At 45.7% G+C, this 27130-nt stretch overlaps 1 protein-coding gene across 1 annotated transcript in view; it reads right to left on the minus strand.

Annotated features, from left to right (window-relative positions):
• Window positions 1-280: 280 nt before the first annotated feature.
• The window catches only part of LOC308121392 (CD166 antigen homolog), an 85874-nt gene continuing 59024 nt past the window's right edge, over window positions 281-27130 (minus strand). Inside the window, exons 7-16 of the mRNA XM_080482602.1 lie at window positions 24268-24392; window positions 23519-23651; window positions 17068-17180; window positions 14483-14606; window positions 9642-9763; window positions 9220-9349; window positions 5560-5586; window positions 4638-4752; window positions 4202-4317; window positions 281-1128 (exon numbers count right to left, since the gene is read on the minus strand). Of these exons, the coding sequence (XP_080338728.1) occupies window positions 4230-4317; window positions 4638-4752; window positions 5560-5586; window positions 9220-9349; window positions 9642-9763; window positions 14483-14606; window positions 17068-17180; window positions 23519-23651; window positions 24268-24392 (977 nt within the window). The 3' untranslated portion in view covers window positions 281-1128; window positions 4202-4229. The remainder of the gene's footprint in view (window positions 1129-4201; window positions 4318-4637; window positions 4753-5559; window positions 5587-9219; window positions 9350-9641; window positions 9764-14482; window positions 14607-17067; window positions 17181-23518; window positions 23652-24267; window positions 24393-27130) is intronic.

Here is a 27130-nt window from a genome sequence, read left to right on the forward strand (position 1 = left end):
CACTATTTGGTTCCACCCTGCAGAACCCTCACACTCTTTGGTTCCACCCTGCAGAACCCTGACACTCTTTGGTTCAACCCTGCAGAACCCTGACACTCTTTGGTTCCACCCTGCAGAACCCTGACACTATTTGGTTCCACCCTGCAGAACCCTCACACTCTTTGGTTCCACCCTGCAGAACCCTCACACTCTTTGGTTCCACCCTGCAGAACCCTGACACTCTTTGGTTTCACTGCTGATCTGATTGTTAGAAGAAAACAAGAAGCACAAGAACAAGATGCTGCAGTTTTGTATAAAATCTTTACTTTCCACTTCTTCTCTCTTCGCTGAGGAGCGGAGGCCAGTGTGTGACGGGATGAGTACAGGACAGGGGGACAGGGGGACAGGGGGACAGCAGAGCAACCTTTAAATACACATTTCTTCACATATTCATTGTTTTTTTAAAGTTTACAAAGCATGAACGAGGTAACACAATTTAAATTAAGAATAAAATAATAATCTCAACATGAAGTTATGTATTCATAATTCTCCTGGTGCAAAATACTTCCAGTTGTTCACTTTGCAGCCTTGAGCATTCATGTTTTCACAAAGTCACTAATGCCACTGGGTTAGCATTCAGTGCTGATCACCACTGAGCCAAAATGTCCCCGTGTCCATCAGGAGCTCGGACGGTTTCAGTTCCATTTGCACACGTCAAGGAAATACAGAAAAGATCATGTAGACCAGCACAAGACTTTTATTCTGAAGGCTGATGTTGGTGGGAGTTGGTGTGTCCACCAGTTTGTCTTCACTGCAAAGTTTTGGCAGATTCATTTAGTCCTATGGACATCCAGAGCTGCTAAACACTGATTAGTCCAGGGTGCTGCTGAAACTTATTGAAGTATGAAAAGTAGGTAGTAAAACTGTGTGTATGATAAAGAACAAGCTTGTACTGTGGGACCGGTGGGAGGAGTCAGACAGCCACTTCCTGCCGTCGCTCTTCAGCTCAGCTTCTTCTTGCTGAGCTACAAACCTCCTCAGCAGCAGGCGACGGTGGAGGAGGACCCGGACGTCTTCTCATGGCGCCGGCGCTCAGGCAGAACCTCCGGCTAAAACGGAGGATCGGTGGCGAAGCGCAGCCGTCCAGGTCTGTAGTATGAGATCAAGATGAAAAGAAATCACACAATATTCATGAGTATGCGTTTGGAAAGTGAAAGGGATGTTTCCCAAAAGGTGAAGGTCACAACAGGCTCGTTCACATCATGTACACATTACCACAGATGAAGTACCTCCTTCCTGAAGAAGTACTTCCTTCCTGAAGAAGTACTTCCTTCCTGAAGAAGTACTTCCTTCCTGAAGAAGTACTTCCTTCCTGCAGCTTCTGTTGTCCTGAAAGTTCCTCTCTGCAGGTAAAACTGGTTGCAGCATGAAATAAAAGTCTTTCAGGAAAATGAAATGAGAAGTGGAGGAGCTGATGGCCAATCAGGAGTCAGTATGGGAAGCATGTTGGTCCAATCCGGTTGGTGGAGTTGAGACTCTAGGACAGTCCCCCCTCCAGTCTAGCTTCAGTCCCCCCTCCAGTCCAGCTTCAGTCCCCCCTCCAGTCCCTCTTTCGGTCCCTCCACCAGTCTAGCTTCAGTCCCTACACCAGTCCAGCTTCAGTCCCTCCACCAGTCTAGCTTCAGTCCCTACACCAGTCCAGCTTCAGTCCCTCCACCAGTCTAGCTTCAGTCCCTACACCAGTCCAGCTTCAGTCCCTCCACCAGTCTAGCTTCAGTCCCTACACCAGTCCAGCTTCAGTCCCTACACCAGTCTAGCTTCAGTCCCTCCTCCAGTCCCTCTTTCGGTCCCTCCACCAGTCAAGCTTCAGTCCAGCTTCAGTCCCTCCTCCAGTCCCTCTTTCAGTCCCTCCTCCAGTCCAGCTTCAGTCCCTCCTTCAGTCCAGCTTCAGTCCCTCCACCAGTCTAGCTTCAGTCCCCCCTCCAGTCCAGCTTCAGTCCCCCTTCCAGTCCAGCTTCAGTCCCTCCACCAGTCTAGCTTCAGTCCCCCCTTCAGTCCAGCTTCAGTCCCCCCTCCAGTCCAGCTTCAGTCCCTCCATCAGTCTAGCTTCAGTCCTCCCTCCAGTCCCTCTTTCAGTCCCTCCTCCAGTCCCTCTTTCGGTCCCTCCACCAGTCAAGCTTCAGTCCAGTTTCAGTCCCTCCTCCAGTCCAGCTTCAGTCCCTCCTTCAGTCCAGCTTCAGTCCCTCCACCAGTCTAGCTTCAGTCCCCCCTCCAGCCCAGCTTCAGTCCCCCCTCCTGTCCAGCTTCAGTCCCCCCTCCAGCCCCGCTTCAGTCCCTCCTCCAGCCTAGCTTCAGTCCCTCCTCCTGTCCAGCTTCAGTCCAGCTTCAGTCCCTCCTCCAGTCCATCTTTCAGTCCCTACACCATTCTAGCTTCAGTCCCTCCTCCAGTCCCTCTTCCGGTCCCTCCTCCAGTCTAGCTTCAGTCCCTCTCTCAGTCCCTCCTTCAGTCTAACCACTACTACTGCAGCTACTATTACTGCTGCTGCTACTACTGTTACCACCACTACTTCTACTACTGCAGCTACTATTACTACTACTACTACTACTCAGTAAATCCCATAATTCATACCTCACTGGAGAAACACCTTGCATGTTGCTGAAAACAGGGACTTCTCAGCTAAACACGCTGATCCATCCATCCATCCATCCCTACATCCATCCATCCCTACATCCATCCATCCATCCATCCCTACATCCATCCATCCATCCGCCCATCCATCCGTCCATCCATCCCTACATCCATCCGCCCATCCATCCGTCCATCCATCCCTACATCCATCCATCCCTACATCCATCCATCCGTCCATCCATCCCTACATCCATCCATCCATCCATCCCTACATCCATCCCTACATCCATCCATCCATCCATCCATCCCTACATCCATCCATCCATCCCTACATCCATCCATCCATCCGTTCATCCATCCAGCCGTCCATCCATCCCTACATCCATCCATCCGCCCATCCATCTGTCCATCCATCCCTACATCCATCCATCCATCCCTACATCCATCCATCCATCCGTCCATCCATCCATCCATCCGTCCATCCATCCCTACATCCATCCATCCATCCCTACATCCATCCATCCATCCGTCCATCCATCCATCCCTACATCCATCCATCCCTACATCCATCCCTACATACATCCATCCTTCCATCCATCCCTACATCCATCCCTACATCCATCCATCCCTACATCCATCCATCCATCCATCCCTACATCCATCCATCCATCCGTCCATCCATCCAGCCGTCCATCCATCCATCCCTACATCCATCCATCCATCCATCCCTACATCCATCCATCCATCCCTACATCCATCCATCCATCCATCCATCCATCCCTACATCCATCCCTACATCCATCCATCCCTACATCCATCCATCCATCCATCCATCCATCCATCCATCCATCCCTACATCCATCCATCCATCCCTACATCCATCCATCCATCCATCCCTACATCCATCCATCCATCCATCCCTACATCCATCCATCCATCCATCCATCCATCCATCCATCCATCCATCCATCCATCCCTACATCCATCCATCCATCCCTACATCCATCCATCCATCCATCCCTACATCCATCCATCCATCCATCCCTACATCCATCCATCCATCCATCCATCCCTACATCCGTCCATCCATGCAGATTAAAACACCAGATTCAGTTTGAATTGAAACTTGTTTCTTGTTCCATTAAACACTAAAATGTGATTAAATATGATTGGTTGTATTAGATCACAATGTCCTTCATTGATTAGATTAGTAGTGTAAAGTAGTGATTTGAGCGACCTGCCAGGGCTGGATCATAAATGTCTTTGGCAGGACGCTGTCACATCTTGAAAAGTTCCTAATCCAGCAGAAGGATTTGTTCTGAAAGTACCAACCCAGTTCAGCTCCCGACCTTCTGGTTCTACTTCAGTGACTCGTTAACAACACACGATAGTGAGTCGGACTATTGAAAAGTGCATCAAAGGTGTCGTCTGATTTTACTTGAGTTTATTTTCCTGATCAGGAGTAAATGTGGACTTGTGAACCACACTGAACAGAACATTTGTCAGGACATGAAGTCTAGACAGAGCTGAGAGTTGAACCAGCGAGTACCTGACAAGTGAGAGTCACTAATGTGTTTGTGAGCAGCTGCTCACCTTGGCGCCTCCTTGTGGTCCTCAGCCGCTAAACCGTGGGATTGTTCTCCGCCAGCTTCTTGCTCTCCTCCTCCTCCTCCTCCTCCTCCTTCTCTCCAGTTTTCCAGCTTCCTTGTCTGTGGTAATAAACAATTGATCTTGTGTGAAGTCTCCAGAATAGCAGGACTAAAGGTGTCTTCAGACAAATGAACCATGTCCAACAATCGAGGTCCACAAACAGTGGATCACCGGGATCCACTCCGTCACCACTGAGAGGCTCACCGGGATCCGCTCCATCACCAGGGAGTGGATCACCGGGATCCACTCCGTCACCACTGAGGGGCTCACCAGGATCCGCTCCGTCACCAATGAGTGGATCACTGGGACGGTGTGGCCGCGGGGATCTAGTGGATCTGCTGCTGTTGTGCAGTGTGAGCCCACGGAGAGGGAACTGTACCGTGAGTTCTTCATGTAGAGCCAGTAGACGAGTCCCACCACGGCGGCACTGAGGAGGAGGCCCACCACCACGCCGGCGATCACTTTGGCTCCGTCCTGAGAACCCTCAGGAGACTCTGAAACACAGCAGCTTCCTCCGTCAGCGCTCCAACAAACCCACTGCTCAGCAGAGAACCACCATGTTCCAGTCATCATGATTTCTACTCAACTCCTTCGGTCAGTCTTTAACAAGTAGAGAGAGTGTTGGGATGAGACCCTGTCCTGGTAGAACAAAGTGTTCAGAGTCTGTCTCACATTCAGAGGAACTTTGTGTCCCCCCTCCAGAAGGATTTTCTCTCTTCTTCTCCTCAGGCTTTTTACAATATACCTTTGTAGGGAACTTCTCATGCCCCCCCCCCCCCCCCCCCCCGCCCCCGGCCGTACGCTGTGCCATACCGTCCTGCTCCATCCCGGCACATCAGAACCCACACATGACTGCACTTTATTCTCCTTTTTATTCTGTTCTGGCCGTTTCTACACAACCAATCGACAGACTCCTCCCCCTCTGAAGGCCAGTGTCACCAGAGTACCAGAGTCACTGGATTAATGAGTGTGATGAAGTACCAGGGCTTCAGGCTGTCACGAGCTTAGACTCACTAAAACAAGAGGAAAGCAGAGCTTTGCTCCGTCACACTTTCACCATTAGAAAACCAAAGTGTAGCACGTTTGTTTTGAGTAGCAAGACCTTTTATTGGAGAAGGACCGAGTGTCCTTCTGTCCTCTAGTGTCTACTTGTGAGTGAGGGGGGAGCTGGGATGAAGGGACATGTCTGCATGTGAAAGGATGAATGAGTTACACCTGAAGACAAGTCGTTCTTAATCTAACATTTGATACAATGGGAAATTAGAAAGCATCAAAAATGTAACAAGAAAAGAGAATCTTACTTCTTTCTTCATTTTCCTCCCGAAAATCTGAAACCAAACATCCATCAATTAGAACTCAAAGGAAGAGAAGTTCAACTAAACTGTCATCTACTAAACCTCAGATGAGAATCTGAACTCATATGTCCAGAAGTATTTGAAAGAGGAAGGCTGTGTGGAGACAAAAGGAAGGATTATCATACACCATGAGAGGATGGAAGCATGAGATGAAACCACCAACTGAAGGCTCCTGCTCATCATCCAGAGGCTGAACTCAAGGGAAAAGCATGTTTCTGATGTGGATTTGTCCTCTCATCTCTCATCTCTCATATCTCATCTATCATCTCTCATCTCTCATCTCTCATATCTCATATATCATCTATCATCTCTCCTCTATCATCTCTCATCTCTCATCTATCATCTCTCATCTATCATCTCTCTTATATCATATATCATCTCTCATCTATCACCTCTCATCTCTCCTCTATCATCTATCATATCTCTTATATCATATATCATCTCTCCTCTATCATCTATCATATCTCTTATATCATATATCATCTCTCCTCTATCATCTCTCATCTCTCATCTATCATCTATCATCTCTCATCTATCATCTCTCATCTATCATCTCTCATCTATCATCTCTCATCTCTCATCTCTCATCTCTCAGCTCTCAGGTCTCAGCTCTCAGGTCTCGGGTCTCAGGTCTCGGGTCTCAGCTCTTATCTCTCAGGTCTCGGGTCTCAGGTCTCGGGTCTCAGCACTCATGTCTCGGGTCTCAGCGCTTATCTCTCAGGTCTCGGGTCTCAGGTCTCATCTCTCATCTCTTAGCTCTCAGGTCTCATCTCTCAGGTCTCAGCTCTCGGGTCTCATGTCTCGGGTCTCAGCTTTTATCTCTCAGGTCTCAGGTCTCATCTCTCATCTCTCAGCTCTCAGGTCTCATCTCTCAGCTCTCAGGTCTCGGGTCTCAGCTCTTATCTCTCAGGTCTCATCTCTCAGCTCTCAGGTCTCAGCTCTCAGGTCTCGGGTCTCATGTCTCGGGGCTCAGCTCTTATCTCTCAGGTCTCGGGTCTCAGGTCTCGGGTCTCAGCGCTCATGTCTCGGGTCTCAGCTCTTATCTCTCAGGTCTCAGGTCTCGGGTCTCAGGTCTCAGCTCTCAGGTCTCGGGTCTCAGGTCTTGGGTCTCATGTCTCGGGTCTCTGCTCTTATCTCTCAGGTCTCATCTCTCAGCTCTCAGGTCTCAGCTCTCAGGTCTCGGGTCTCATGTCTCGGGTCTCAGCTCTTATCTCTCAGGTCTCGGGTCTCAGCGCTCATGTCTCGGGTCTCAGCTCTTATCTCTCAGGTCTCAGGTCTCGGGTCTCAGGTCTCAGCTCTCAGGTCTCGGGTCTCAGGTCTCGGGTCTCAGCTCTTATCTCTCAGGTCTCGGGTCTCGGGTCTCAGGTCTCAGCTCTCATCTATCATCTCTCAGCTCTCAGGTCTCATCTCTCAGCTCTCAGGTCTCATCTCTCAGCTCTCAGGTCTCAGCTCTCAGGTCTCGGGTCTCAGGTCTCAGCTCTCATCTATCATCTCTCAGCTCTCAGGTCTCATCTCTCAGCTCTCAGGTCTCAGGTCTCGGGTCTCAGGTCTCGGGTCTCGGGTCTCAGCTCTCAGGTCTCAGGTCTGAGAGCCGGAGGTCTGAGCGATGAATGACAGAGCAGCTTCTACAAGCTCTGCCACCGGAGAAGAAGTCCAGAGGAACGTCTGCCCCCAGCTAGAGTCTCAGGAGACAATGATCGCTTCACTCTTGGTGAGTCTTTGGGGACAATGGTGCTTCACAATGGTGCAACGTCCACATTTCATCCGTAGAAAGTCTTGACAGACGCCTTCCTCAGAATTCCCCAAAATCCCACGGCGCACTACGTTTTGGGCAAACAGGGAACATAGTATAAACCTAGAGTAAGATGGATCAATTTACCCACAATCCCTTGCTGCTGCGTCTCTACAGTACACCTACTGGACGTGTCCTTCACACACAACCACATCATGTTCACTATGTCCCACAAAGTAGGCTGTTAAAGATCAACTCAGTTTGCTGATGATGTGTTGAGTGAGATGAGATCTCAGTACTCAGTACCTCAGTACTCAGTACCTCAGTACCTCAGTACTCAGTATCTCAGTACCTCAGTACCTCAGTACCTCAGTACATCAGTACATCAGTATCTCAGTACCTCAGTATCTCAGTATCTCAGTACTCAGTACCTCAGTACTCAGTACCTCAGTACTCAGTACATCAGTACCTCAGTACCTCAGTACATCAGTACATCAGTATCTCAATACTCAGTACCTCAGTATATCAGTACTCAGTACCTCAGTACTCAGTACCTCAGTACTCAGTACCTCAGTACATCAGTATCTCAGTACCTCAGTACTAAGTACCTCAGTACATCAGTATCTCAGTACCTCAGTACTCAGTACCTCAGTACATCAGTATCTCAGTACCTCAGTACTAAGTACCTCAGTACATCAGTACATCAGTATCTCAGTACCTCAGTATCTCAGTACCTCAGTACTCAGTATCTCAGTACCTCAGTATCTCAGTACCTCAGTACTCAGTATCTCAGTACCTCAGTACTCAGTACCTCAGTACTCAGTATCTCAGTACCTCAGTACATCAGTACCTCAGTATCTCAGTACCTCAGTACTCAGTACCTCAGTACATCAGTATCTCAGTACCTCAGTATCTCAGTACCTCAGTACTCAGTACCTCAGTACCTCAGTATCTCAGTATCTCAGTACCTCAGTAACTCAGTACCTCAGTACTCAGTATCTCAGTACCTCAGTACCTCAGTACCTCAGTACTCAGTACCTCAGTACCTTAGTACTCAGTATCTCAGTACCTCAGTATCTCGGTACCTCAGTACTCAGTACCTTAGTATCTCAGTGCCTCAGTATCTCAGTACTCAGTACCTCAGTATCTCAGTACCTCAGTACCTCAGTACATCAGTATCTCAGTACCTCAGTACCTCAGTAACTCAGTACTCAGTACCTCAGTACCTCAGTATCTCAGTACCTCAGTACTCAGTACCTCAGTACCTTAGTACTCAGTATCTCAGTACCTCAGTATCTCGGTACCTCAGTACTCAGTACCTCAGTATCTCAGTACCTCAGTATCTCAGTACCTCAGTACCTCAGTACCTCAGTACATCAGTATCTCAGTACCTCAGTAACTCAGTACCTCAGTATCTCAGTACCTCAGTATCTCAGTACCTCAGTGCCTCAGTATCTCAGTACATCAGTATCTCAGTACTCAGTATCTCAGTACCACAGTATCTCAGTACCTCAGTACCTCAGTATCTCAGTACCTCAGTACTCAGTACTCAGTACCTCAGTACCTTAGTACTCAGTACCTCAGTACCTCAGTACCTCAGTATCTCGGTACCTCAGTACTCAGTACCTTAGTACTCAGTACCTCAGTACTCAGTACCTCAGTATCTCAGTACCTCAGTACCTCAATGCCTGCCCTCCACACACCTTCGAGGTAACTTTAAGCACAATGCCAGTCCAGCTGCAGCAGGACAACACATCACCAATATGTGTGAGAAGACGACAACTGAAGTACATCGGTGGGTTTTCTAGTTGTACGAATGAACAAAGGCTTCCCAGCTGAGTGTGTGTCCTGCAGGTAAGAGGGGCGGGGCCTACCAGAGGACACGTTGATGCTCCTCACGGCGTCTCCCAGCCGGTTGCTGGCACTGCAGGTGACGGTCAGGTTCAGTCTGGGGACCACAGTGATTTTACTGACGGCTCTGCCCTCGGTGTACGAGCTCGCCCCCTGCAGGAAGAGCACAGACACTACCTGAGCACCGCACGTTCCACTGGACATCTGTTAGAATGTCACAGCAGAAATAACAGTGAGCGACATGTGACAGTAGTGAACATCAAAGAGGGGAACTGGAGAAAGAGAAACGTTATGACAGAAACATCAGAGCCCCACACCTCACACCTGTCTGAGTGGTGGAGGGCGCCCCCTGCAGGCCAGGACCAACCCTGAACAACTCTGACTGTTGTGCTCCACTTCCTGTTTGTACGGGTTCCGACAGAACAAGTTACGCAAAAGGGCTCACGTTGGTGGTGTTGATGTTCCACTGGAGGCTTGGCTCTGGAACTCCTTCTGCTTCACAGGTCAGGACTTGGTGTTTGGCCTCTTCACCAGGATGTTTGGTCAGACTGGTGATCACCGGCTTCCCTGATACACAAACACACAACACAACGTGTTCTCAACCTTCAGATCCTCAACATTTCATTAACACAGCAAGGCTCAGGCTGGAGGTTCTGAAGGTTCCAAGTCCACCTCATGATGAACCACCTTGCCCAGACTTTACATCACCGGGTTAAAAAGACACACACACAGTAACACACAGCAACACACAGTAACACACACCAACACACACCAACACACAGTAACACACAGCAACACACAGTAACACACACCAACACACAGTAACACACAGCAACACACACCAACACACAGTAACACACACCAACACACAGTAACACACAGCAACACACACCAACACCCACCAACACACAGTAACACACAGCAACACACAGTAACACACACCAACACACAGTAACACACAGCAACACACACCAACACACAGTAACACACACCAACACACAGTAACACACAGCAACACACAGTAACACACAGCAACACACACCAACACACAGTAACACACACCAACACACAGTAACACACAGCAACACACACCAACACACACCAACACACAGCAACACACAGCAACACACAGTAACACACACCAACACACAGTAACACACAGCAACACACACCAACACACAGTAACACACACCAACACACAGTAACACACAGCAACACACAGTAACACACAGCAACACACACCAACACACAGTAACACACACCAACACACAGTAACACACAGCAACACACACCAACACACAGTAACACACACCAACACACACTAACACACAGTAACACACACCAACACACAGTAACACACAGTAACACACAGTAACACACACCAACACACAGTAACACACAGTAACACACAGCAACACACAGTAACACACACCAACACACAGTAACACACACCAACACACAGTAACACACACCAACACACAGTAACACACAGCAACACACAGTAACACACAGTAACACACAGCAACACACAGTAACACACACCAACACACAGTAACACACACTAACAGACAGTAACACACACCAACACACAGTAACACACAGCAACACACAGCAACACACAGCAACGCACACCAACACTAACCAACACACACCAACACACAGTAACACACACCAACACACAGTAACACACATCAACACACAGTAACACACAGTAACACACAGTAACACACACACCAACACACAGTAACACACACACCAACACTCACCAACACACAGCAACACACACACCAACACACAGTAACACACACAACAACACACAGCAACTCAAAGCAACACACACCAACACACAGTAACACACACACCAAAACACAGCAACACACAGCAACACACACCAACACACAGCAACACACAGCAACACACACACCAACACACAGTAACACACACCAACATACACCAACACACAGCAACGCACACCAACACTAACCAACACACACCAACACACAGTAACACACACCAACACACAGTAACACACATCAACACACAGTAACACACAGTAACACACAGTAACACACACACCAACACACAGTAACACACACACCAACACTCACCAACACACAGCAACACACACACCAACACACAGTAACACACACAACAACACACAGCAACTCAAAGCAACACACACCAACACACAGTAACACACACACCAAAACACAGCAACACACAGCAACACACACCAACACACAGCAACACACAGCAACACACACACCAACACACAGTAACACACAGCAACACACAGTAACACACAGTAACACACAGTAACACACAGTAACACACACCAACACACAGTAACACACACCAACACACAGTAACACACAGTAACACACACTAACACACACCAACACACAGTAACACACAGTAACACACACTAACACACAGTAACACACAGTAACACACACTAACACACAGTAACACACACCAACACACAGTAACACACACCAACACACAGCAACACAAATCAACACAAAGCAACACACAGCAACACACACCAACACAACCCAACACACACCAACACAAAGCAACACACACCAACACACAGTAACACACACAGCAACACACAGAAACACACACCAACACACAGCAACACACAGTAACACACACACCAACACACACCAACACACAGTAACACACACACCAACACTCACCAACACACAGCAACACACACACCAACACACAGTAACACACACAACAACACACAGCAACACAAAGCAACACACACCAACACACAGTAACACACACACCAAAACACAGCAACACACAGCAACACACAGCAACACACACCAACACACAGTAACACACACACCAACACACAGTAACACACAGCAACACACACTAACACACACCAACACACAGTAACACACACCAACACACAGTAACACACACACCAACACACAGTAACACACACCAACACACAGCAACACACACCAACACACAGTAACACACAGTAACACACACACCAACACACAGCAACACACACCAACACACAGTAACACACACACCAACACACAGTAACACACAGCAACACACAGTAACACACATCAACACACACAGCAACACACAGCAACACACACCAACACACAGTAACACACACCAAAACACACAGCAACACACACACCAACACACAGCAACACAAACCAACACAAAACAACACACACCAACACACAGCAACACACAGCAACACACAGCAACACACACCAACACAGACGAACACACACCAACACACAGTAACACACACCAACATACACCAACACACAGCAACGCACACCAACACTAACCAACACACACCAACACACAGTAACACACACCAACACACAGTAACACACATCAACACACAGTAACACACAGTAACACACAGTAACACACACACCAACACACAGTAACACACACACCAACACTCACCAACACACAGCAACACACACACCAACACACAGTAACACACACAACAACACACAGCAACTCAAAGCAACACACACCAACACACAGTAACACACACACCAAAACACAGCAACACACAGCAACACACAGCAACACACACCAACACACAGTAACACACACACCAACACACAGTAACACACAGCAACACACACTAACACACACCAACACACAGTAACACACACCAACACACAGTAACACACACACCAACACACAGTAACACACAGCAACACACAGTAACACACACCAACACACAGCAACACACACCAACACACCAACACACACCAACACACAGTAACACACAGTAACACACACACCAACACACAGGAACACACACCAACACACAGTAACACACACACCAACACACAGTAACACACACCAACACACAGTAACACACAGCAACACACAGCAACACACAGTAACACACACCAACACACAGCAACACACCAACACACACCAACACACAGTAACACACAGTAACACACACACCAACACACAGCAACACACACCAACACACAGCAACACAAATCAACACAAAGCAACACACAGCAACACATACCAACACACACCAACACAGCCCAACACACAGCAACGTACACCAACACACAACAACACACAGCAACACAAAGCAACACACATCAACACACAGCAACACACAGAAACACACACCAACACACACCAACACACAGCAACACACAGTAACACACACACCAACACACACTAACACACAGTAACACACACACCAACACTCACCAACACACAGCAACACACACACCAACACACAGCAACACACACCAACACACACACCAACACACAGCAACACACACACCAACACACACCAACACACAGCAACACACAGCAACACACACCAACCCACACACCAACACACAGTAACACACAGCAACACACAGTAACACACATCAACACACACAGCAACACACAGCAACACACACCAACACACAGCAACACACAGTAACACACACACCAACACACACTAACACACAGTAACACACACACCAACACTCACCAACACACAGCAACACACACACCAACACACAGCAACACACACCAACACACAGCAACACACACACCAACACACACCAACACACAGCAACACACACCAACACACACACCAACACACAGTAACACACAGCAACACACAGTAACACACATCAACACACACAGCAACACACAGCAACACACACCAACACACAGTAACACACACCAAAACACACACAAACACACAGCAACACACACCAACACACACACCAACACACAGCAACACAAACCAACACAAAACAACACACAGCAACACACAGCAACACACACCAACACAGACGAACACACACCAACACACAGTAACACACACCAACATACACCAACACACAGCAACGCACACCAACACTAACCAACACACACCAACACACAGTAACACACACCAACATACACCAACACACAGCAACACACAGTAACACACAGTAACACACATCAACACACAGTAACACACAGTAACACACATCAACACACACAAACACACAGCAACACACAGTAACACACACCAACATACACCAACACACAGTAACACACAGTAACACACAGTAACACACACCAACATACACCAACACACAGTAACACACAGTAACACACAGTAACACACAGTAACACACATCAACACACACACCAACACACACAAACACACAGCAACACACAGTAACACACATCAACACACACACCAACACACACCAACACACAGTAACACACAGTAACACACAGAAACACACAGCAACACACACTCACCTTGGATGAGCAGCTCAAAGCTGAGGCGGCGGGTCAGGCCCGTCATGGACGCTTCACAGGTGTAGACTCCAGCATCAGCGTAGCTCAGCTCTGGAAACTGTGGCTCCTTCACTGTGACTCCATCCTGAAACAAGAACACCAGCTGATTCTATTGGAACATGAAACCAGCTGATTCTACTGGAACATGAAACCAGCTGATTCTACTGGAACATGAAACCAGCTGATTCTACTGGAACATGACACCAGCTGTTTCTATTGGAACATGACACAAGCTGTTTCTATTGGAACATGACACCAGCTGATTCTATTGGAACATGACACCAGCTGATTCTATTGGAACATGACACAAGCTGTTTCTATTGGAACATGACACAAGCTGATTCTACTGGAACATGAAACCAGCTGATTCTACTGGAACATGACACCAGCTGATTCTACTGGAACATGACACCAGCTGATTCTACTGGAATATGAAACCAGCTGATTCTACTGGAACATGACACCAGCTGATTCTACTGGAACATGACACCAGCTGATTCTACTGGAACATGACACCAGCTGATTCTACTGGAACATGAAACCAGCTGATTCTACTGGAACATGACACCAGCTGATTCTACTGGAACAAGAAACCAGCTGATTCTACTGGAACATGACACCAGCTGATTCTACTGGAACATGACACCAGCTGATTCTACTGGAACATGAAACCAGCTGATTCTACTGGAACATGACACCAGCTGATTCTACTGGAACATGAGATCTGCCGATTCTACTAGAACATGACACAAGCTGTTTCTATTGGAACATGACACCAGCTGATTCTATTGGAACATGAAACCAGCTGATTCTACTGGAACATGACACAAGCTGTTTCTATTGGAACATGACACCTGCTGATTCTATTGGAACATGACACCAGCTGATTCTATTGGAACATGAAACCAGCTGATTCTACTGGAACATGACACAAGCTGTTTCTATTGGAACATGACACAAGCTGTTTCTATTGGAACATGACACCAGCTGCATTCTACTGGAACATGACACCTGCTGATTCTACTGGAACATGAAACCAGCTGATTCTACTGGAACATGACACCAGCTGATTCTACTGGAACATGACACCAGCTGATTCTACTGGAACATGAAACCAGCTGATTCTACTGGAACATGACACCATCTGATTCTACTGGAACATGAGATCTGCCGATTCTACTAGAACATGAAACCAGCTGATTCTACTGGAACATGAAACCAGCTGATTCTATTGGAACATGACACCTGCTGATTCTACTGGAACATGACACCAGCTGATTCTACTGGAACATGAGATCTGCCGATTCTACTAGAACATGACACAAGCTGTTTCTATTGGAACATGACACCAGCTGATTCTATTGGAACATGAAACCAGCTGATTCTACTGGAACATGACACCAGCTGATTCTATTGGAACATGAGATCTGCCGATTCTACTAGAACATGAAACCAGCTGATTCTACTGGAACATGACACCAGCTGATTCTATTGGAACATGAAACCAGCTGATTCTACTGGAACATGACACCAGCTGATTCTATTGGAACATGAAACCAGCTGATTCTACTGGAACATGACACAAGCTGTTTCTATTGGAACATGAAACTAGCTGATTCTACTGGAACATGACACCTGCTGATTCTATTGGAACATGACACCAGCTGATTCTATTGGAACATGAAACCAGCTGATTCTACTGGAACATGAAACCTGCTGAGTTGACTAGGGAATGGTCAATCTAACATGTGGCAGGAGGGACCAGGATGGGAGATGATGGATCATGTTCATGCCCCAGATGTCAGGTTCAGATCCGTGATGTGAGCTCATGTCACACTGGTTCCTAATTTTTCTGATTCAAATAAAACATGTATTGATAATATTCATAATAAATACAGGTGAGCACTTTTGTTGATCTCATATCATTTCTTTTGAAACATTTAATGAGTGAATCCAGAGACAAAATGTAAAGAATAAAGAGGAAAAGTTGAAGGTGATGAGTGGCATGTTCACAGAACCGGGTCAGAGGTGATCAGAGGTGATCAGAGGTGATCAGAGGTGATCAGAGGTGATCAGAGGTCATCCTCACCTCTGTCCCACCTGGTTTCATCCTCACATTGATCTGTTAATTCCATAGATCCACTTTACACATAAATTACAACAAATTAAAAAAGTTATCTTTGTTTTAGTGCAGAGAAACAGGAGGACATTCAGAAAATTTACTTTATGCACTTTTTAAATTTGCCACAGGAAATCCATTCAGTCTTTTATTTTCTCAGGCCCTGAGATTTCTTGACGTTAACTCACCTGGTAAAAACTGCTCGCTATGTAGTTGTGACTACTAATCCTAACTGAAGAGCGATAAGCTGTAGTGAACAGCACTTCGTCTTGCACAAGAGAATGACTGTGTTGTTAGACGTTGCCAGGTCACGCTGACCCTGGGGGGATCTGGTTTTGGTAGACAGCCCGGGTTGAACCAGGTTAGTGGTGGGCTTACTGTCAGTCTGGATGTTATCATGCAGTGTTCATCACATCAGCATCCTTACCTTCGTCCAGAGCACGTTGACCTCACCAGAAGAATTCTTCTCCATCTTTACAGAGAAGTTGTCTCCCACGTTCTTCACAACCCTCCCAGTGGGGCTCAGGCTCAGGTCCAGGTCTGAGGAACAGGACGGACCACAGTCACGAAACATCAAACCTTCTCAGTGAACAGTCCTTCAAAGACAAGGTCTCTTACTGTCCTGCAGAGCAGAGGTCAGCAGCATTTAGGACGAAAAGACACGTTTGTCTCAACAAATGTGATTCATGCTTGAAGTTGAAAGTGAAGCTAACTCAGCTCACAAAATTTGGTTTGGTGTGAGTTAGGTTTGGTTTAGTCTTAATTTGGTTTGGTTTGAGTTTGAGTTTGGTGTGAGTTAGGTTTGGTTTAGTCTTAATTTGGTTTGGTTTGAGTTTGTGTTTGGTGTGAGTTAGGTTTGGTTTAGTCTTAATTTGGTTTGGTTTGAGTTTGAGTTTGAGTTTGGTTGAGTTGCACTTGGTTTAGTTTTAGTTTGGTTTGGTTTGAGTTTGGTTTGGTTGAGTTGCACTTGGTTTAGTTTTAGTTTGGTTTGGTTTGAGTTTGGTTTGGTTGAGTTGCACTTGGTTTAGTTTTAGTTTGGTTTGGTTTGAGTTTGGTTTGGTTTAGGTTTGGTTTGAGTTAGGCTTGAGTTTGGTTTGGTTTGAGTTTGGTTTAGTTTGAGTTTGGTTTGAGTTTGGTTTGGTTTGGTTTGAGTTTGGTTTGGTTTGGTTTAGGTTTGAGTTAGGCTTGGTTTGACTTTGGTCGGAGTTTGATTTTGTGTTTGGTTTGAGTTTGGTTTGGTTTGAGTTTGGTTTGGTTGCATTTGGTTTAGTTTGGGTCTGGTTTTAGTTTGGTTTGGTTTGGTTTGAGTTAGGTTTGATTTGATTTGAGGTTAGTTTGATTTGAGTTTTGTTTGGTTTGAGTTTGAGTTAGATTTGGCTTGGTTTGAGTTTGGTTTGAGTTTGGTTTGGTTTGAGTTAGGTTTGAGCTTGAGTTTAGTTTGGTTTAGTTTGGTTTGGTTTGAGTTTGGTTTGGTTTGAGTTTGGTTTGAGTTTGGTTTGGTTTTAGTTTGGTTTGATTTGATTTTGAGTTTAGTTTGGCTTGAATTTGAGTTTGGTTTGGTTTGAGTTTGGTTTGAGTTTGGTTTGGCTTTAGTTTGGTTTGGTTTGAGTTTGGTTTGGTTTGCTTTTGAGTTTAGTTTGGCTTGAGTTTGAGTTTGGTTTCGTTTGAGTTTGATTTGAGTAAGATTTGCTTTAGTATTTGTTTAGATGTAGTTTGGTTAGAGTTTGGTTTGGTTTGAGTTTGATTTGGTTTGGTTTGAGTTAGATTTGGCTTGGTTTGAGTTTGGTTTTGAGCTTGAGTTTGGTTTGAGTTTGAGTTAGGTTTGAGCTTGAGTTTAGTTTGGTTTAGTTTGGTTTGGTTTGAGTTTGGTTTGGTTTGAGTTAGGTTTGAGTTTGGTTTGGTTTTAGTTTGGTTTGATTTGATTTTGAGTTTAGTTTGGCTTGAATTTGAGTTTGGTTTGGTTTGAGTTTGGTTTGAGTTTGGTTTGAGTTTGGTTTGGCTTTAGTTTGGTTTGGTTTGAGTTTTGTTTGGTTTGATTTTGAGTTTAGTTTGGCTTGAGTTTGAGTTTGGTTTGGTTTGAGTTTGGTTTGAGTAAGGTTTGGTTTAGTTTTTGTTTAGATGTAGTTTGGTTAGAGTTTGGTTAGATTTTGATTTTGATTTTAGTTTGGTTTGGTTTGAGTTTGAGTCTGATTTGAGTTTAGTTTTGTTTGAGTTTTGTTTGGTTTGCTTTGAGCTAGGTTTGAGTTTGAGTTTGGTTTGAGTTTGGTTTGGTTTTAGTTTGGTTTGGTTTGGTTTGAGTTTGGTTTGGTTTTATTTTGGTTTTGTTTTAGTTTGATTTTAAGTTTAGTTTAGTTTGAGTTTGGTTTGGCCTGAGTTTGGTTTGAGTTTGGTTTGATTTTGAGTTTAGTTTGGCTTGAGTTTGAGTTTGGTTTCATTTGAGTTTGGCTTGAGTTTGGTTTGGTTTAGTTGTAGTTTGGTTAGATTTTCATTTTGAGTTTAGTTTGGTTCGATTTTGAGTTTAGTTTGGTTTGAGTTTGGTTTGGTTTGGTTTGAGTTTGGTTAGATTTTGATTTTGATTTTGATTTTAGTTTGGTTTGGTTTGAGTTTGAGTCTGATTTGAGTTTAGTTTTGTTTGAGTTTTGTTTGGTTTGCTTTGAGCTAGGTTTGAGTTTGAGTTTGGTTTGAGTTTGGTTTGAGTTTGGTTTGAGTTTGGTTTGGTTTTAGTTTGGTTTGGTTTGGTTTGAGTTTGGTTTGGTTTTATTTTGGTTTTGTTTTAGTTTGATTTTAAGTTTAGTTTAGTTTGAGTTTGGTTTGGCCTGAGTTTGGTTTGAGTTTGAGTTTAGTTTGGCTTGAGTTTGAGTTTGGTTTCATTTGAGTTTGGCTTGAGTTTGGTTTGGTTTAGTTGTAGTTTGGTTAGATTTTCATTTTGAGTTTAGTTTGGTTCGATTTTGAGTTTGGTTTGGATTGAGTTAAGTTTGGTTTAAGTTAGTTTTGGTTTGGTTTGAGTTTGGTTTTAGTTAGCATTGGTTTTAGTTAGCATTGGTTTGACTTAGGTTAGGTTTGGTTAGAGTTTGATTTTGAGTTTGGTTTGGTTAGAGTTTGGGTCTGGTTTTAGTTTGGTTTGGTTTAGGTTTGGTTTGAGTTTGGTTTGGTTGCATTTGGTTTAGTTTGGGTCTGGTTTTAGTTTGGTTTGGTTTGGTTTGGTTTGAGTTTGGTTTGGTTGCATTTGGTTTAGTGTGAGTTTGGTTTAGTTTGGGTTTGGTTTGGTTTGGTTTGAGTTATGTTTGGTTTGAGTTTAGTTTGAGTTATGCTTGGTTTGAGTTATGTTTGCTTTTGAGATTGGTTTGGTTTGAGTTTGGGTCTGGTTTTAGTTTGGTTTAAGTTTGGTGAGAGTTTGATTTTGAGTTTGGTCTAGTTTTAGTTTGGTTTGGTTTGAGATTGGTTTGGTTTGAGTTTGGTTAGAGTTTGATTTTGAGTTTGGTTTAGGCTTGGTTTGGGTTGGTTTGAGTTTCAGTTCAATTTGGTTTGAACTCGGTTAGATTTTGAGTTTAGTTTGGTTTGAGTTTAAGTTTAGTTTGAGTTTGGTTTGGTTTGGCTTGAGTTAGGTTTGGTTAGAGTTTGATTTTGAGTTTGGTCTGGTTATAGTTTGATTTGGTTTGAGGTTGACTTATGTTTAGTTTGAGTTTGGTTTGAGTTATGTTTGGTTTGAGTTCGATTTGGTTTGGTTTTGGTTTGGTTTAAGTTATGTTTGGTTTAAGTTTGGGTTTTAGCAGGGCAGATAATGCAAAAATGGTGCATTTGGTGATCCAAGCATCAGATTTGGTCCCGTTGTTCTTTGGTCTGAAATTCTATCCGATTTGCCAGGCAAAAATCCAAGATGGCCGCCATTTTCAAGATGGCCACCAAAATGAGCCCACACAATGGACTTTTCTCATAGAAAGACTTTTATTTGCTCAATTATACTCACAATTACATTTACAATTACACAAATACTGGTCATAGTATGGCTGACTTCCCTCACGATGACCTACCAACTTAAATAGGCACTTGAGAATTCAAGATCGTGGCAATTCTTTAAGATGGCTGCCAAAATGCCAAAAGAAACATGAAAATAAAAGACTAACATCCTGGAAATGAACAGTTTTTAACAACATAAACAATACAACTAGAGGGAGATTGGATGAGATATGATATAATGTTTGTATCACAATTAAAACTATATATACATGAGTGCAGCTGCTCACTGATGGCAAGTCCATGTAACGATGCATATTGAGGACAACACATACTTTGAGTTTCTTTGAAAATAAATTGTGTTGTCTCACGAATGCAGCTGCAGAGACCAGTGCATGTAAGTCCATGACGGTGGTTTTTATCACTTCATCACACACGTCCCAGGTGAGCCAGGACATTTCTTGGCTTTTCCCCAAAAGGCAGAAACAACATCACATCCAGTGGATCATGGAAGAAGAGAATCCCTGAGACGTCTGGGGACCAAATGAAACAACTAGATCATGACCAGGTTTCTGTGCCTCGGCAGTCTTGAATTGTTCAACTGAAGTCTGCAACTGATGTGATATTTTGCTCCATTGCTCTTGAATTCAATGCCACTGCCATCATCCAGTGGACCAGGGTCAACAGGCGTCTGGTTCAGGGATTGGGACTTGGGGACATTTCTCGCTAGGTGACTATGTCCATCACCTTCTCATTGGGTGGGACTGGTGGTTTCTGTTTGCCTGTTTGTCTTCAGAGAAAGTGTATTAGTTGCTATAGTGTCTGGGGTCCAGGGTTTATCCTGTTACCACCCTATATAGTGGGCACTTTCCTGGATGGGACAGAACCAGGTTCAGGCCCTACGCCTGGCCCCATCTTTCATCCAGTGTCATGAACCGTGGGCGATCTGTACACCATCCGGACGTCCACCCCTAACTGTCCTTGGCTCGGCTGTCCATTCAGGTGTGGCCACCCAAACCATCTAAAGGTTCTGGGTTGGTTTAGGGAGCCTTGGGGGCACAAAGAACCATTACTCCTGTTAGAAAAGAGCTTCCTCAGCTGACACTGAACCCCATTCTGAGTTCCACAGCAGCACCAGTGTGCCCTGGTGGTGCTCAACAATTACGTCTTAAAAATGGTGGCAGTCATGATCACTATGTTGGCACCTTATGAGATGCAGAGATGACCTCATGCACTTTGAAAACTGGAGCAAAACAAACTCCTTCACACACAGAACCTCTCTGTGCTACCCTCACCTAGTTTAGTCCACCAGCCAATACGGCTTACCGAGGGCTAGCCGTTGCCCTGAACAAGCAACTTCTTGGAGCCATAGGTGAGAGTTGACCTGATGGCAAGGACCAGTGCCAGAAGTCCCTCCATAGGATGTGGCTGACTGCTGAGAGAAAGGTTCTACCTCTACCACCAAGCCCACATACACAAGTGCTTGGGGTGCCAAGCACTTGTGTATGTGCAACTACCTACATGTAGCAAATTTGAAAAGAGATATGATGCGGTTCTCAAAACTACAACTTAGGACCTTTTCCAGTGTATTTCAGGTGCCAAAACTGAAACCAGCATACCCTAAAACATATAAAATTACACCAATATCTGGAAGATTGATAATCAACAGCCAAATTAATGGTCAGAATTACATTTCTACTGGTCTCAATGGCGGCCATCTTGGATTTTCAAGTGGCAAATTGGATATAATTTAAATTCATGCCCCAAAGAACATCCATCCATCCATCCATCCACCCATCCATCATCCATCCATCCATCCATCCATCCACCCATCCATCCATCCATCCATCCATCCACCCATCCACCCATCCACCCACCCATCCATCCATCCATCCATCCATCCACCCATCCACCCATCCACCCATCCACCCATCCATCCATCCATCCACCCATCCCTCCCTCCCTCCCTCCCTCCCTCCACCCATCCATCCATCCATCCACCCATCCATCCACCCACCCACCCATCCCTCCCTCCCTCCCTCCCTCCCTCCCTCCCTCCATCCACCCATCCATCCACCCATCCATCCACCCATCCATCCATCCATCCACCCATCCATCCACCCATCCATCCATCCACCCATCCATCCATCCATCCATCCATCCACCCATCCATCCATCCATCCATCCATCCACCCATCCATCCATCCACCCATCCATCCATCCATCCATCCATCCATCCACCCATCCATCCATCCATCCATCCATCCATCCATCCATCCATCCACCCATCCATCCATCCATCCAGCCCTCCATCCATCCATCAGCGCTCTACTTTCTCTCTGCTCAGCTGCAGCCTCAATATAAAAAGTTAAAAAGTGAAAAGGCGGTGGAAGTGAAAGCTTGGAGACGGAGGGGGGCGTGGCACCTCTCAGTGAAGCAGCCTTCAGGTATGAGGAGGAAAACATCTTCTCAGCCTCCTGAGCTCCACACCAACCAAACACTTTGTCACTGGAGCCACTTCATGTCTCAAACGTCTCATTTGTTCCCCTGATTGTCGCACCACTCTGCCTCCACTGCTCAGTGTCCACGATACTGCTGCTGTGAGCCTGTCCTCACTGAATCCAGTGTCAGAAGGATGAGGATGAGGATGAGGATGATGATGAGGATGAGGATGAGGATGAGGATGAGGATGAGCTTTGAGAAAGCAGCACTTTGTTATCTCATCATTCATTCATGGTTTGTGTGGAGCTGGCAGGCCGGGCCCAGGGCTGGCAGGCCGGGCCCAGGGCTGGCAGGCCGGGCCAATGGCATGCTTCACACAAGATTCAAACCTGAACCTGAGGAACCTGAGGGAGCAGATCTAACCACTGCACCACCGTACCATGTGCACCTCTTCTCCCCATACGTGTGGCAGGAGTACTCACAGCTCACGGCCAGGCTCTGCCACGCCTCCAGCTTCTCATCATCAGCCAGGGAACACTTGTACTGACCAGCAGCCTCCCTGCTGACGCTGCTCAAGGTGAAGCTGTCACCATCTTTCACCAGGACTTTCTTCTCCTGGTGGAGGAAGCAGAGCAACAACAGAGGAGACACTCACTGGCTTGTTTTAAACACTTTCTGTGGTGAAGCCAGGCCACACCGTGAGAAATACCCTGAAGGCCGGCAGTCTCTGGATCCATGAAACCATAAAGCTGATGTGTGAGCAGAGCTCTTCAGGTGGCAGTGTGAGGGGAGGTTCACTCTCAGGTCACATGACCTCTGCTCTGTTCATAGCATGAGCTTCCTGTGTTACTGGCTCATTTACCTGACAGCAGGTGAACTCAGCTACCAGGATGTAGAGAGCAGAGGAAGGTGGAGCTGCTCTCCACCAGCAGGTTACTGGGACTGTGCTGATATTGGATCACACATCATTCCACCAGCTAAAAAATTAAAATTGCATGTTCCGTTTGTTGATTTTGAAATCTGACCTCGGGCCGCACTTTGGACCTGACGGCTCCAAATAGTAAAACGCTGACTGAGAGAGAAGAAGCCATGTGAGGAGTAAGAGGAAGAGCACCTGGACATGAAGACGGTCCTGACCGAGAGAGAGACACTAACTCCCCTCCGAGACATTCACTCTGTTACACCACCTGAAACTGCCTCCACACACGCTGGCGGCGGCGGGCCGACTCACCTGGGTGTGGAAGTAGAAGGAGGCAGGCGGAGGGTTCCCGTCAGCATGACACCTGAGCGTCACGTTGGATCCCTCCACCACTGGTCCTCTGGACACAATCAGGAGGCTGATCTTCTCTGGTGGATCTGTGTGGTGGAACATGAAGGGGGAGTCACTGTAGGGGGCAGTGCTGAGCAGGTTGAAGCTTGTGTTCAGGTACTACTCCAGCTCACTTCAGTAGTCCAAGGCTGCAAAAACTTCTAGTACTTTAGCTTGACGAGTTTTAAAAGTGGATCTTCAGTGTCAGTGTGTCTGAAGGCCGGCGCACACTGCAGGACACTTCTGTCTTTTACTCTGAAGTCATGCTGGAGGACAGGATTTGGACTGTTGTTGGTGTGTTGAGCTCCGGAGTCTCACTATCAGATCTGCTTTCTTTTGTGATCTTCAAATGTGTGAATCTAAAACTGTAAAGCTTTGAAAACTCCTGTCACCAAGAATCGTTCAATTCAGCTAACAGGCGTTTATTAACAAAATGTATTCATTCATAAATAATTCTGGAATCATCTCATAAATCAGCACATTCAAGTAGCAAACGACATCTAACATGGAGATCTAATCTATTAAACAGCAACACTATGTACAAAGAGTGTGTGTGTGTGTGTGTGTGTGTGTGTGTGTGTGTGTGTGTGTGTGTGTGTGTGTGTGTGTGTGTGTGTGTGTGTGTGTGTGTGTGTGTGTGTGTGTGTGTGTGTGTGTGTGTGTGTACTATGCTTTACTCTATATATTCTACTGGACTATAATAACCCCCTCATCATGTACTATACTATACTCTATGGGTTGTTTAAAACATGGTTAGTCATCCCGTTAGTTACCTTCAAAGTAAACAGTCAGGTTAACAACACTGGTTAGCATAAGTGATGCTGCTCCGCCCAAGGCTCCGCCCACGTTCAAGTCTCCGTGCTTCCATGTTTTGTCTTAAACATAGTGGTGGAGGCAGCGCAGTGTTTTTATCTGCTCTATTAAACTACCATAAACCATGAGAAACTACCACAAACCAGGAGAAACTACCATAAACCATGAGAAACTACCATAAACCAGGAGAAACTACCATAAACCATGAGAAACTACCACAAACCAGGAGAAACTACCATAAACCATGAGAAACTACCATAAACCATGAGAAACTACCATAAACCAGGAGAAACTACCATAAACCATGAGATACTACCACAAACCAGGAGAAACTACCATAAACCATGAGAAACTACCATAAACCAGGAGAAACTACCATAAACCATGAGAAACTACCACAAACCAGGAGAAACTACCATAAACCAGGAGAAACTACCATAAACCATGAGAAACTACCATAAACCAGGAGAAACTACCACAAACCAGGAGAAACTACCATAAACCAGGAGAAACTACCATAAACCATGAGAAACTACCATAAACCAGGAGAAACTACCACAAACCAGGAGAAACTACCATAAACCATGAGAAACTACCATAAACCATGAGAAACCACCATAAACCAGGAGAAACTACCACAAACCAGGAGAAACTACCATAAACCATGAGAAACCACCATAAACCAGGAGAAACTACCACAAACCAGGAGAAACTACCACAAACCATGAGAAACTACCATAAACCATGAGAAACCACCATAAACCAGGAGAAACTACCATAAACCAGGAGAAACTACCATAAACCAGGAGAAACCACCATAAACCAGGAGAAACTACCACAAACCAGGAGAAACCACCACAAACCAGGAGAAACTACCACAAACCAGGAGAAACTACCACAAACCATGAGAAACTACCATAAACCAGGAGAAACCACCATAAACCAGGAGAAACTACCATAAACCAGGAGAAACCACCATAAACCAGGAGAAACTACCACAAACCAGGAGAAACTACCATAAACCAGGAGAAACTACCATAAACCATGAGAAACCACCATAAACCATGAGAAACTACCACAAACCAGGAGAAACTACCATAAACCAGGAGAAACTACCATAAACCAGGAGAAACTACGCTGCTACCAGGATGTTAAAGTGGAAGATGAAAACTGAGCTGGAGGATCAGAGGCTTCATGGTGCCTCTTCTTCTTTAATCTGACCAGAGAGAACCATCTAGAGAGAACCATCTAGAGAGAACCATCTAGAGAGAACAATCTAGAGAGAACCATCTAGAGAGAACCATCCAGAGAGTGGCCAGAGAGAACCATCTAGAGAGAACCATCCAGAGAGAACCATCTAGAGAGTGATAAGAGAGAACCATCTAGAGAGTGGACTAAGAGAACCATCTAGAAAGTGACCAGAGAGAACCATCTAGAGAGAACCATCCAGAGAGAACCATCTAGAGAGTGATAAGAGAGAACCATCTAGAGAGTGGACTAAGAGAACCATCTAGAAAGTGACCAGAGAGAACCATCTAGAGAGAACCATCCAGAGAGAACCATCTAGAGAGTGATAAGAGAGAACCATCTAGAGAGTGGACTAAGACAACCATCTAGAAAGTGGCCAGAGAGAACCATCTAGAGAGAACCATCCAGAGAGAACCATCTAGAGAGTGGCCAGAGAGAACCATCCAGAGAGAACCATCTAGAGAGTGATAAGAGAGAACCATCTAGAGAGTGGACTAAGAGAACCATCTAGAAAGTGGCCAGAGAGAACCATCTAGAGAGAACCAACTGGAGAGAACCATCTAGAGAGAACCATCTAGAAAGTGACCAGAGAGAACCATCTAGAGCAGACCTGAGCATTGTACGGCCCCCGGGCCACATACGGCCTTTGCTTGACTCTCACCGGCCCGTAAGGTTAATTGGGAATTACAAAATAAACCTATTTTCTAATTTTACCTCATGCATG

The sequence above is a fragment of the Lipophrys pholis genome (genome assembly GCF_963383615.2).
Source record: "Lipophrys pholis genome assembly, chromosome: 16".
Lineage (NCBI taxonomy): Eukaryota > Metazoa > Chordata > Actinopteri > Blenniiformes > Blenniidae > Lipophrys > Lipophrys pholis.